Source organism: Schistocerca gregaria, chromosome 1, assembly GCF_023897955.1.
Source record: "Schistocerca gregaria isolate iqSchGreg1 chromosome 1, iqSchGreg1.2, whole genome shotgun sequence".
NCBI classification, from domain to species: Eukaryota; Metazoa; Arthropoda; class Insecta; order Orthoptera; family Acrididae; genus Schistocerca; species Schistocerca gregaria.
The window spans coordinates 988,969,898-988,984,164 of record NC_064920.1 but is presented as its reverse complement, the minus strand read 5'-3'; the positions used below and the strand labels follow the sequence as shown (position 1 = coordinate 988,984,164).

Below are 14,267 nucleotides of genomic sequence, written 5' to 3'. Positions count from 1 at the left end.
GCGTCGGAAAATGAGCTGTTTTGTATATGGAAGTTCGATTCTTTAAATAATTTGTGATAGGGTGGGGGGTTAAAAGTATAAATCAGTGTGACAGTACTGAATGAAAATAATCGAAGGACAACTAAGTTGTTTCTCTCCAAGACATAAAATGATACGAAGTGCGAAAGTAGCTACGCTGAATCCTTAAAGAAGCTAATTGAATCATTGCTCGAGTATGAGGAAGCCACAGCAGTTTTGACTACAGCCTGAGAATATAAACTTTATTGCTGCAAATACGTTACAGTTAGAAATTATTGGAGGTATACGAGGTGTGTGAAAAGAATGTGAGTGACGAACACGGCGAGCGATCTGGCAACTGCGTATTGTTCCACTTGTGTCTTCATCCCTTCCCCGCACAGCCTTCACGTGATTAGAGAGAGCGCTATCAGATAAGTTGTGTTTGTGTTATGCGTTGCAAAAATGGAACACTGGAATTTAGAGCAAATTTTTGCCATCAGCTTTTGTGTTAAATCTGGGGAACCCACAAGTGTGAACATCGAAGTTGAAAGAGCACTATGGGGAACATTCCTTATCAAGTGCGTAAGTTTTTCCCTAGCACCAAACAGTTTCAGAAGCCCGAGAACACATTGAAAATGGACCTCGCTCAGAGACGCCGTCAACTTCGAAATCCGACGAAAACGTCGAACGTGTGCTTGCTCTTGTGAGACTGTACCTCCAGGACAAACTGTCAACCTAGTATTTTACAAAGATGTCATTGAAAGGTTCTGAAAAAATGTGAATCGTGTTTGACCAGACACTGCAGACAAGTGGATGCAGATTCTTGACATTGCCCCAAGTCCACGGCCATTTTCATCACGAAATTATTGATCTCAAAAGGCATTCCTGTTTTTCCACAGTCTCCCCCCCCCCCCCCCCCCACACACACACCTTATTCACATGACCTGAGTCCTTGTGACTTTTTCTTTTTCCCGAAATTGAAAAATGTCTTAAAAGGACGTCATTTCGGGACTCTGGAGAAAATTCAAAAAAATGTGACGGACTTCTTATAGTTCCTGCCAGTTTAAGCCTTTCAATGTACTACCAATACTGGGAGGGGCGATTGGTGTAAAACTGTGAAACGGAACTACTTTGAAGGGGACAATATTATTGTTTAAAAAAAATCTTTGGTAGACAAAAATTTTGTCTCAATTTTCTCACCCACCTCATAATCTGTGGGTGGAGGAGAATAATGCGGACAAAAGATTATACCCAGCACGATGTTTCATGGTTCTGGCAGAGTAGACCTACTGTCCTAATCACAAGCGGATATATCGACCATCAAACGCAAGAATAAATGTTCTATGATAACAACTTTGTTGCAAAATTTGAATAACGAACGCTTGGCAAACTATTGGAACGATTCCTAGTTTAGTAGGTACAGCGAATACGTAATTTAATGAACTACTGCATATTTAGAGGTAAACAGTAGTTCTTTCGACACTCAGCATGTAAATGTAAATAAAGAATTTTTATTGCTACAAGGCACTGAAAAGAAAACCCTATTGAATGTATTTTACAATCATGTCCCGAATTTTACGCGTACATGTGTAGTATTCCTGTTAAGTGAAAGGTGTCAAATCATGAGAATTTTTAAATTTGTCGCTCTTTTTTAAATTTGCATATTCAAACAAGTGTGGACGATTTTATCAGTGATTTATTGCTGAACATAACAGATACGACGTGTTTTACTATGCAGTTTGCAGATTAGTTTTTAGCATGCCACGTGCTAGTATTAGGTTTTACCGTTACCTACGGTGTGACTGATAAAAACTTGAACGGAAATTGAGCACTAATCACTAGTCCTATATTTATGCACTGATTGTTCAAAGCACTGATTATGATTTGATTGGCTAGAATTCTCTGCGCATAACAACGTGTGTTCGCTTGAGTTTTCATAAACGGACAGGGTGAACCAGACCTCAGCTGAATCAATGAAAAACTACGAATTCTAATGTCCAGACACCACTTAATTCGGAAACCAACGATGGAAATGAAAACTCGCAGCAGGCTGTTCTGGAAGCTGTTAACTCATACACAACAGAAAATTTTTAAGAATGAAAACATACTTCCGTTTTGAAAAAGCAATTGCACAACTAAAATGCGTTACAACTTCCTCGGATTTTTAAACGGGCTATTACAACGTTCAGCTAATTTTTCTGGTATTTGGACTCGTTTTGGGTAGTTTCAAATGATATGATTGCTATTTTCAAAATTCTTTATCGCGAAATGCCGAAAATACTGTTCAGGCTAGTTTTATTCAAGTCATGTTCGAATGTCAACGTAGGTTTATTATTGCGCAAATATTGCCTTCAACTAGATCCCTACTGGTTATACAGTATACAACGAATTTGTAGTTTAAAAAATTGCAAATACGCGAAATGTTGAGCAAAGGTTATTTTCTCTGTGTTCTTTCAAAACATAAAGAATAGCTCCTCGTGACTGGTACCAAGCGAAAGTTGGAGTGGCTCCGTAAATAAAATACTCCTGTTTCTGTGCTCTCACTATCGATTGAGCATCAAATCTCAAAAGCGGTTTCACATCCTCTTTCACTTCATAGGCACAATGTCTACTTAAAACTTACTCGTCTCTGTCATTAATTACAGTTACCAACCTGCTCGCCAACGTTTATTCCTGTTCTCTTTATCTGCAAATTGTGAAAGACTATTAAGATGCGTCATGTCATTTCCACGGCTGTAAAGCACATTTGCCCACAAATACTTGCCACATAGATAACTGCACACTCTTTTACAGAGAATACTGTTACAGTTCCACGGAAACATAATAGATCATGGTACTAGCACAGCTCGAATAGCTATTTTCGCGAATATCAGACCAAAGTTTTAATATGTCTAAAGTATCAGTAATCACACTGCAGTAGTTTCTTCTGCACTTTCGTTATGTAATGGTGTTAATTCCCGAGTGACGAGAGGAGCGATAGAGATTTTATTTCCTTTCGTTCGTACTTTACTGTTGTACGAGCAATAAGAGTGACTGCAGTGAGTAGAGAACAAATGGCCTGCAAATCAGTTGGTAAGATTAAACAGCGTTGCAGAAACATTTTCAAAAGAAGGTGTCACATTATGAAGATACACTAAGTCACATATAATTTATACGAACTCTATTGAGGAAATTACAGAGACAATATTGAGTGTTCAAATTTTGTTGGTCGGACAGAATGAGGGTAGGAGGCGATACCGTCTAACGTACCACGGTGTTCTCGATGGTAGCGCGATGCAGCGTTTTTTATTTTTATTTATCTTTTATTACCTGCTAGCCCAAGGGCCACTCACAGTGGGGTACAAAACAACTAAAATCCGCGGCTTAGTAAGTCGTTGCTGTTTTTGCTGTCCAAAACGACTTCTTACTACGGGCACTCCTTAAGGGCATCCATACTTTGTTTCACGAATACTTCCTAACATTCTCTTGTTTTCCGTTCAAAATATCTCACAAAAATGGATGACCTTTTTCCTAGCTCCAGGTGCATTAAATAAATGGCAAATGTGAAACCTTCATGATTCCCTGCGCAGACAGAATCATTGAATACTACAGCTCTTATAAATCTCTATTAGCATGAATTTTCGCCTGCTGAAGTCAAATGTAGTAATTTGCATCCCATACACTAAGAGAGCGGAGACCGAACATGGTGATATTTTAATAGTCTGTCATATTCTTGATACGTCCCGCATGTTACAACTTTCTTTTGTAATTACTATAACGGAATTTGTGAAATTTTCTTTAATGATTTCTGCGTCGCTGAGAAGTTAAACGAAGTCACGTCACATCTTGTACACTTTTAATTGTTGGTCATTGAGTTCATTTACTAAATTTACGTTAGTTACCGAGACGCTAAAATCTTGGAGCGTACACCACTTCTGGATGTAATAACTTCTCGATGTAATAAATGTTGCGTTTTCCACGGTCGCTAGCTTACATTTAAAAAAAAGAAACGAAATTGCGTTCGGTTAATGCGTAGCAAATGTCAAACGAAAGTAAGTTCAGTAATCGAAAACGGAATCTTATTGCTATGAAATAACTACAGGGTGGCGCACGAAAAACAGGCCCCAAGTACTACACTACTCTTTGCCACCACCATTTGTCATCTGTTGTTTCGAAGCTGTTGCTTGCATTAGCTTATTCGTTATATCTCTTCTATCTAATTATTACATGTTTATGTATTTGTTGTCGCATCTGTTCGTGAGTGTCCCCTCGTGCGTCACTGTAGAACAGTTTGTATCTTGAATGTTCACAATGGCGGCTTATTTCTTCGGCGCACGGCACTGTTAGGTTAGTAACAAATGTTAGCAAAGAGCGTACACATTCCGAAGCGGCACGAAGTCACACTACTTTCATGGACGAGAGGGGGGCTAAGTAAAACTGTGCGATTGGTGGTGCAACAGCAGTAGTGATAGCAGATGTTGTTATAGATACACTGAAGTATATCTATACGCTTCGGAAGTCATCACTTGCAACAGAGAATAACAAGCGCAAACATGTGTTTTCTATAGTCTAGAGATCCCTTCCAATCCAAAGAAAAGGCAGAGCAAGTTTCGATGTCGATCAGGTGACGTGTAACATGTGACGATTTCGGTAGCCGCCCACAACAATACACATTCACTACTCTGACATATGCAAATAAATGAAACAATGCATCATCAGCAGAAGACGAACAGCAATACATGGAAGGAGACCTGCCTCTATCTGTCGTGTTATCACGGCCTGAAAGTTTCGCACAGGCACAGGTGCTACGGCGCTTGTAGTTGCAATATTTCCAGTATGAGATTTTGGTAAAAACTTATAAACCGCATTACACACTGACTACATTACGCAGCAAAGCAATTGAGAAAGGTGAACAGATGCTGTAAACAGCAATGTTACTTTCAACAGAACTTGCTTCATTTTCGAGCTTTTGTGAAACGTAAATGCGGCGGATATTTCTTATTTCAAAATAATTGTTTTGATGGAAATGTTTCACAGAATATGATATGTTTTTGAAGTGACTTATTTCCGTATTTATCACAAACACTTGTCTCAGGAAAAGCGAATATAGTCAACCGTCATTTCCAGAAGCTGCTTAGATACTAAAACTTAAAATGCATTATGGAGAAGGAACACTGCGACTGTGATTTATAATGGTTTTCAGAAATAACAACCAATCGCCTTTGTGACAGTTACATTTTTACTCTACCATAACTGGTTTCGAATCGCTTGGCCACTCGTTTGTATATGGTACACATCTATAATATTGCTGTAGCATTATTGGGAGTCGGGCACCAGAGCGGAGATAGGGGAAAAAAACGGACCAAGTAAGCACTGAACGTGGCGCGGTATCAATAATTATTTACGTCAGAATGTCGACTTGCAGCCATTAAATAAGGTCTACAAGTCGATCTTGAATGCCAACAGCTCATGCTAGAGAATGTCAGAAAAATCGTCGAACATACGTCGGCCGAAGAACCCGCAGCAGAAACCAGCAGCCTATATTTAAAAAAGCGGCCACCCGAGACTCAGCGATTTTTATCCGACGATTTACCTAAGCAACGCTTCCATGCCCGTTTGAGATCAAAGTTATGCATAGTTTAGGTCTGCTACCACCATACTACTTTGGTACATGAAAAACTAATCCATTCCAAATCTGGTATCACAACTCAAAATTCCTACCACCAACATTCGCTAGTTATAACGCTACTCTGGAGTCACAACCTAACTCATTTTCGTCCTAGTTCCATCAAAAAATGTGCACTACCAATTACTTCAAATCCGCTCACCTCTTTGCAGTCAGTCCAGCCGGATGCTTCAGCTGGTCGGTAGCGTGGAGTCTCCACCCGCAACTGTCCACCTGGCGTCACCTCCCCCTCGTCACGAATCCTCAGGCTTGCCAGGGATTGGTGGAAGCGCCTCCCCCCTCCTGAATGTCGATGTGGCCCGCTGGCGCCAAAACAAAGAAGCGGCAGATCCTGTCTCTATTTAGGCTGGATTTTTGGGTTTTCCCCAGCGATGTCTTACAATTCGCGCTCAACACATACTACATTCACATGGCCGAACCGAGCTACTTGCACAATTTTTCTGAGTCACTGACATTTAAAATGCCGTACAACGCCAGTCTGGATATCTTCAAACACATTGGCGTTAGATTAAATCCAGCTCAGCTTCTGTCCATAAAAGAACATTCGTTTTGAGCCACCAAGTTCAGCATTGCAATTCCTCTTTCGTTGATTGTCTGAACGTATCATCTCAAGTACAAAATTAATTAATACACTAGCCACTTTTGTTAATGAAATATTTTTTAAAAAATTTGATAATGCTTTTTGAGCATCAACCACACAGTCAACTTTAGAACCATAAAAAAATTAAAACAAAACAATTTTCCATTGCATCCATTTAAGCAAGAGTCTAAGAAAATTAACATGTCCACTATATTACACTGTAAGACAAATAAACGAGACACCATGAAGGAATTATTGGAATGAGACGGAAATCAGTAGATGTAATGTATCCTTATAGACAACGAAAAGATTACATTTTATATAAAACTGGATGATTTTTTTCAATAGAAAGAGCTTCACAAATTGAGCAAGTCAGTAACCCGTTGGTCCACCTCTGGCCCTTAGACAAGCAGTTATTCTGCTTGGGCATTGTCTAATAGAGTTTCTGAATGCCGTCCTGAGGGATATCATGCTAAATACTGTCCAAGTAGAGCGTTAGATCGTTAAAATCACGAGCTAGTTGGACGGCCCTGCCCATAATACTCCAAACGGTGTCAATTGAGGAGAGATCCAGCGATCTTGCTGGCCTTGGCAAGCAAAGACGGGCAATAGAAACACTTGCCGTGTGCGGGCAGGCACTAACTTGCTAAAATATAAGATCGGGGTGCCTTGCGACGAAGGGCAACCAAACAGGACATAGAACATTGTCGACGCACCGGTGGGCTATAAAGGTACCGCTGATGACAACTAAAAGGGTCGTGTTATGAAATGAAACTATACCCCAGACCATCATCACTTATGCATGTCGGACCGTATGGTGAGCGACAGTCAGAGACAGCTAGCCACTATATCAACCAGCGCCCGAACCGAATAACTGCTTGCATAAGGGCCAGAGGTGGATCAACGCATTATTGTCTTGCTCAGTTTGTGAAGCTCTTTCTCTTGAATAATTTATTCAATTTATCTGAAATTGTACTCATTTGTATACCTGTAGATGAACATTATATCTACCGATTTCCGTCTAATTCGCGTAATTCCTTAGTGCGGCTTCGTTTTGTTTTATGTAAGAATATACACCGTAAAAAGTAATTCTCTTTTCTGATATTCTTATTTGGTCCTATGTTATAAAACTGTATAGGAGCTACACATCTTTTAGTTTTTTGTTACTTAAAACAGTTTTAAAATTTGTCTGTAAGGAATTTCCAAAGCACATCAGACACAGCGTTACTTTCGTAGTTTCTTGATACCTTCTGTATTAGAAAAAAATTGATTAACATCTTCCTCACTGCGGCATTCGCAAACAGAAGATGTGGCTATACTGAGGCAGTAGAGATGATGTCGCAATCTTCTACGATTGAACTGAAGCCGTACCATTGTCATTATGAAGTTTCTAATGTATCTGCAATTCTGGTACCAATAATGTGACGGAAATTTGGTACCACTACAGTATAACATCTCCCTTTAATTTCATAGAACCGTTTGAGGTTGTCCATCGGGCCGTGATTGCAGTTCTTATCTTATAATGAAGATGGCCAGGTAGCACTTCATAATATTTCACTGAGCCAGTGTACACGCCTTCCTTGGCCAGAGTATCTACTTTTTTATTTCTCTCCATTCCGCTGAGCGCTTTCACAATGAATATGATGGTTGTCTTATTTGAGTGGGAAAGCTCCAGAACTGTTTCTTCTACCCGATTCACTGGATAATTTTAACAGCACCAATGCTGAGCTTGAATCTGATAAAATTATGATTGTTTCTTCTTGAACTTCTTTTGCATATTGAAGGCCCTCTAACATCTCGTTAAGTTCTGCGGTGAGTATGGACGCTACTTGGAAGACTGAATTTGGCTCCTCGATTAGTCATGCCACCTGCGGATACGCTGCCCGTCCTGTCTATTTTTTAGATCCTTCTATTGCACTGATGAGCCAAAACATTATAACTTCCTGCTTAATAGCTTCTTTGTCCGTCTTTAGAACGAATTACACCACTGATTCTGCATATCAGGTTCAAATCAAATGGCTCTAAGCGCTATGGGACTTAACATCTGAGGTCATCAGTCCCCTAGACTTAGAACTACTTAAATCTAACTAACCTAAGGACATCACACACATCCATGTCCGAGGCAGGATTCGAACCTGCGACCGTAGCAGCAACGCGGCTCCGGACTGAAGGTCCTAGAACGCTCGGCCACAGCGGCCGGCTGCATATCAGGGATCCGACAGTTCGTTGGTAGTTTTGTAAAGATATGTGGCATTATATGTCTACTCACAGGTCCCGTAATTCGCGCAAATAATGGGCCGCCGATTTGCGCACGTCGTGATAGAGCCTGATAGTGACCCAGATGGATTTACATCAGGCGAATTTGGTCGCCGAGATATCAGCGTGACTTCACTATAATACTCCTCAATGTAGTGTAGCACGGTTCTGGCTCCGAGACACAGACAATTTTGCTGCTGAAGGATGACATGGCCGTTCGGGAAGATATCAAGCAGGAAGGGATACAGGTGGTTCGCAGCTGTTAGTGTGTCTTCGATTACTGTCACAGATCCCATGCAAGCGCAGGTGAATGTCTCCCATAGCATAGTACTGACCCCAGCAGTCTGCATCCGTGGCACTGCACATTTAGAGCTACCGTTCATCTCGAAAATTTTGGAAATTTGTGGTAAGTTCCTACGTGACCAAACTGCTAAGGTCATCGGTCCCTGGGCTTCACACTACTTACTCTAACTTAAACTAACATAGTCTAAGGACAACACACACACCCATGCCCGAGGGATGACTCAAACCTCCGACGGTGGTAGACGCGCGAACCTTGGCATGGTGCTTGAGGGTTCGTCTCGATGAGGGCGTTTGTGGAGACGACCAGCGGCCTAGTGTAGCAAATGCGTGATTCACCCGAAGACCCGACGCGTTTCTATAGACTGTCCGTCGAATCACATTGGTACCAATGCCCACTGCAATCGTAATTGTCGATGTCGTTGAGTCACTTGAACACGTAGGTGTGGTCTGCTGTAGAGTCCATGTTGATCAATGACGATGAACAGTGTGCTCCGAAACATTTGTGCGTGCACCAGCATCGTGCTCTTTCGGTATAGATGCCTCAGATCACTATCTATCCTACTTTGCAGAACAGACAAGCCTCCAAACCCCACATTCTGTGGAGAGTCGTGGACGTCCAACCATTTAGCGCCTAGTGGTAGTTTCACTGTCCTACCTCTTTCCGTAGATGCTCACAACGGTAACACGTGAACATTCGACCAGCTCCGCCGTTTTCGATATTCTCGTTTACGGTCTCTGCGTAATAATACTGTGCCCCTTGTCAAAGTCGCTTATTTCAATGGATTTCCCCATTTGCAGCCCATGTCTCAGCTAGGATGATCCCAGTCCGTGTCTGCTCCGCTTAAATACTTTTGTTGCCGCATCAAGTGCGCCCAACGCCAGCAGGCGCCATCCAGTAGTAGGCAGTGATCGTAATGTTGTGCCTGATCTTGGAGATGGCCATGTTGCTAGGATGTCAACTGAAATGTTCTCATTCAGTATACCTTAGATGAATGGAAGGTGCATCTTGATATTCTGCTTCACTAATGTTTTAGAATAGGACGTGCTGAATCAGTTTAGATTTGAAAAGTGGTGACGTATTCACGAAAGATGAAGCATCGAATTAAGAATCTGTTAGGACAGTAGTTTCTCGTGAAAGGCTATAGCACTTTTTAGTGAGTTCCCTAATCTTGGTCAATAAACTGTCATGTAGGAAGTGAAAACGCTTCTACAGGAATTTGGCGGTAATTTTTTTCTGGGTGGTTCTCATGGACTTCCATTTGCTTCCATCAGCAGAGCGTCAGATAGAGCCGACCTGAATGATCCAGTATAGGCTCTGATACCTTTATACTGGCACGTATCTAGTTCTTCTATGTTGTTTTGCGCTGCTGCTCCGTAACAGATGCATAAGGTCTCATTAGAGCGCGACATATTTCACTGCTGATTTTCGGGTCTGCTTGCCAATAAACACCCGTCACATCGCGACGGATGTTGGTGGCACCTTCACATTTCTGACTTACACATGTGATGTGCCCGTGTTAGTTTATGATCTATGTAAAGCTACCCTTGTGACCGGGAACATAAAGGGTACTAATCTGATGTTTTCATTTGATTCAGCCTATATCTCGTATAAATGAACATAGCTGACTTCTGAGGCGTTATCTCGAGGGAGTTCTCATAGCGTTATCCATCTGCTGTTGACAGTAAAACTGTCGCCACGAATATATGCACGTAAATCATTCGCATACTGCAGTACTTGTATACTTGGGTGAAACATTGAATATAAGTCTGATGTAAATCGATTGAGCAGCAGTGGCGACAACACCGAGTCCTGTGATAACCCCTTACTTGAGAACGAAGTCTTCTGCGATGGCTCTGTTGTATAAAACATTCTCGGACGTTTTTTTGCTCGGATGGCGCGGCAAGCAGTTCGAGAATGTTATATACGAGTACAAACCTTTGCTTGTTCTACTGTTTCACTGCCCCTTTTAATAACTAAGTTTCTGCTGGACAACAATCATAGCTTGTGTATGAATGACAGCAGGTTGTCATTATTCTTCTACTTAGTCATCAATAGTGGCATCAGAACACTATCACAAAGGTATGCACTGCTAGCAAACACTGATTGTCATTGAACGTGAGTTGAATATCAGTAACTAATAATACCAGTGTTTCAGTTGTGTCTTTACCCTTTCTAGAACCGGCTTGTCCAAGGGACAGTGTTTGATTCTCAATCCATTATTCTAATTTGTGTCTAATCATCCGTTCTAACGTCTTACGTACCCCGCTGGAAGAGTGATGGGGTTGAACTCTTATGACGGGGTGCATTCAGACGACTTTTCTTGGTAGGTCCCGAGCAGTCTTCATTTCTAGGGTGTGGAATTGTCAGTCCATATTTTGTTTGTGTTCCATAGACGAATTCATCCCTCCTCTGGCATGTGGTGGAGCATTGGATAATGAGTGTTATCCGGTCCCGGGGCTGCACTTTTGCAGTGGGCTGCTGCTCGATTCATTGCCGACAGGGTATGATTGACATTCGACCTTGCCTTCTGGGTGCTCTACTTTTTGTCATGCAGCGGTGCGTGTATATGTAGATGAACATATTCTGTACGTCTGTGTACTTGTGCATGGCAAACATTTTCGTCTGCACCGAGGTCGAGCATTATAATTTACGCTGAAGCACCAAAAACTGGTATAGGCATGCGTATTGAAGTACAGAGACATGTACACTGGCAGAATACGGCACTGCGGTCGGCAACACCTTTGTAAGACAACAACTGTCTGGAACAGCTGTCAGATCGGTTATTGGTGCTACAATGGCAGGTTATCAAGATTTAAGTAAGCTTGAAAGTGGTGTTATAGTCGGCGCACGAGCGGAGGACACAGCGTCTCCAAGGTAGCGATGAAGTGGGGATTTTCCACTACTGCCATTTCACGAGTGTACCGTGAATAACAGGAATCCTGTAAAACATCAAATCTCCGACATCGCTGCAGCCGGAAAAAGATCCTGCAAGAACGAGACGAACGACGACCGAAGAGAACTGTTCAACGTGACAGAAGTGCAACCCTTCCGCAAATTGCTGAAGATTTCAGTGGCGGCCCGTCAACAAGTGCCAACGTGCGAACCGTTCAATGAAACATCATCCATATGGGCTTTCGGAGCCGAAGGCCCACTCGTATCTCGTTGATGACTGTATGGCACAAAGCTTTACGCCTCGCCTGGGCCCATCAACACCGACACTGTACTGTTGATGACTGGAAACATGTTGACTGTTCGGACGAATCTCGTTTCAAATTGTATCGAGCGGATGGACTTGTACAGGTATGGAGACAACCCCATGGATCCGTGGACCCAGCATGACAGCAAGGGACTGTTCAAGCGGGTGGAGGTTCTGTGATGGTGTGGGATGCGTGTAGTTGGAGTGATATGGGACCCCTGATGCGTCTAGATACGACTCTCACAGGTAACACGTACGTAAGCATTCTGTCTGATCATCTGCATCCATTCATGTCCATTGTGCATTCCGACGGAGTTGGGCAGTCTCAGCGGAACAATGCGACACTCGACACGTCCAGAATTTCTACAGAGTAGCTCCAGGAACACTCTTCTGAGTTGAAAAAGTTCCGATGCCCACCAAACTCCGCAGACAGGAACATTGTTGAGCATACCTGGGATGCCTTGCAACAATGTACTGTTCAGATGAGATCTCCCCCCCCCCCCCCTCCTCGCCATCCCGTACTCTTATTCTTACAGATTTATGAACAGTCCTGCAGGATTCACGGTGTCCATTCTCTCCAGCACTAGTTCAGACATTGGTCGAGTCCTGGCCACGTCGTGTTGCTGCACTTCCGCGTGCTCACGGGGTCGCTACACTATGTTAGGCAGGTGTACCAGGTTCTTTGGCTCTTCAGCGTAATTTCCATCGCTAAGAAGGTGGAGACCGGCACGTCGACATTCCTTTGTAGCATAGTGTGTCATATTCTTGCTGCCTTCTGTAAGCCACCTCTCTCGAAGTAGTTTCACGCCAAAGATCGGCAGTTTTATTTAAATTTCTCTAAGTGATAGCAGGATGACGTAGCAATTCGTTAGAACTAAGTACCGAACGTGGCTCCCACGTCAATAGGGAACTGTGCCGTTGCAATAAAACCATCTCCACATGCAACTTCTGTAGTTAAAAAGACTATACTGACAAGATTGGTGCAAATTCAAGACTCTTGACATGTAGGTTGGTGTTAAAAAAATAAATCAATTAGGGGGCTATACAATTTTCTCCTGCCTCACATTTTAGTTTAAAAAAATCTGAAATTCTATTTTTGTGACAGCTATGCGAATTTAGATCTTTTATTTTCTCCTTTGCATCAAAGACGTAGCCAAATTTCTGTCATATAGTCTGTTTCAATTTGATTTCTCACATCGGTGTGTGGTCATCTTGATTTACTTTACACGAAATTATGTCCGTTTTGTTATAATTATTAACGCACTTTAAGTAATTTTATCTCCGATGCAGAGCCGAGTGGATCGTTCTAGCACAACAAGACGTTGACTGGAATCAGAAACTTAGCAACTAGAAAGTCGCCAGCGATGTCATCCTTTAGGGCTTAGGCGCTTCATAGACTGCACAGAAGACAAGGTCTCGACAGTCAACAGATGCAAGCAAAGCGGTAGCAGCTAGGGGTTAGGACGGAAATGGAATTCCGGAGAGCCTTGGGGTTGCAAACATTCTAAGCAAACGTTTAGATTGCTAGTTTTCAGCTAGCTTTACAATCGGTGTGCAATGGTGCTTCATGCAGTCGTGTACATTGATTGTATGTAATGCAAATAAATTAAAATCGTAATATTGGCAGTGTCCTCTAATTTTAATCCCAAACTAAATATTATTTTGAATAACCACACACGTGCCCACTGAAAGCCACATGGACGCAGAGACTTGTATCTGAAAACGTTGCCACTGCTTCGAGTGTTCGTAGGTGTATTTCCTGATACCCGCAAACATGCTGACTTCTAATGTTATGCTTCAATCGCATGCTATTACACTACTGGCCATTAAAATTGCTACACCAAGAAGAAATGCAGATGATAAACGGGCATTCATTGGACAAATTTATTATACTAGAACTGCTATGTGATTACATTTTCACGCAATTTGGGTGCATAGATCGTGAGAAATTAGTACCCATAACAACCACCTCTGGCCGTAATAACGGCCTTCATACGCCTGGGCATTGAGTCAAACAGAGCTTGGATGGCGTTTACAGATACAGCTGCCCATGCAGTTTCAACATGATAGCACAGTTCATCAAGAGTATTGACTGGCATACTGTGACGAGCCAGTTGCTCGGCCACCATTGACCAGACGTTTTCAATTGGTGAGAGATCTGGAGAATGTGCTGGCCAGGGCAGCAGTCGAACATTTTCTGTATCCAGAAAGGCCCGTACAGGACCTGTAACATGCGGTCGTGCATTATCCTGCTGAAATGTAGGGTTTC

The 14,267-nt window shown here is 42.3% G+C and overlaps 1 protein-coding gene across 1 annotated transcript in view; it reads right to left on the bottom strand.

Annotated features, from left to right (window-relative positions):
• The window catches only part of LOC126284097 (DNA (cytosine-5)-methyltransferase 3B-like), a 338,027-nt gene that overhangs the window by 301,726 nt on the left and 22,034 nt on the right, over positions 1-14,267 (bottom strand). Inside the window, exon 2 of the mRNA XM_049982791.1 lies at positions 5,805-5,964. Coding sequence (XP_049838748.1) covers positions 5,805-5,964 — 160 coding nt within the window. The remainder of the gene's footprint in view (positions 1-5,804; positions 5,965-14,267) is intronic.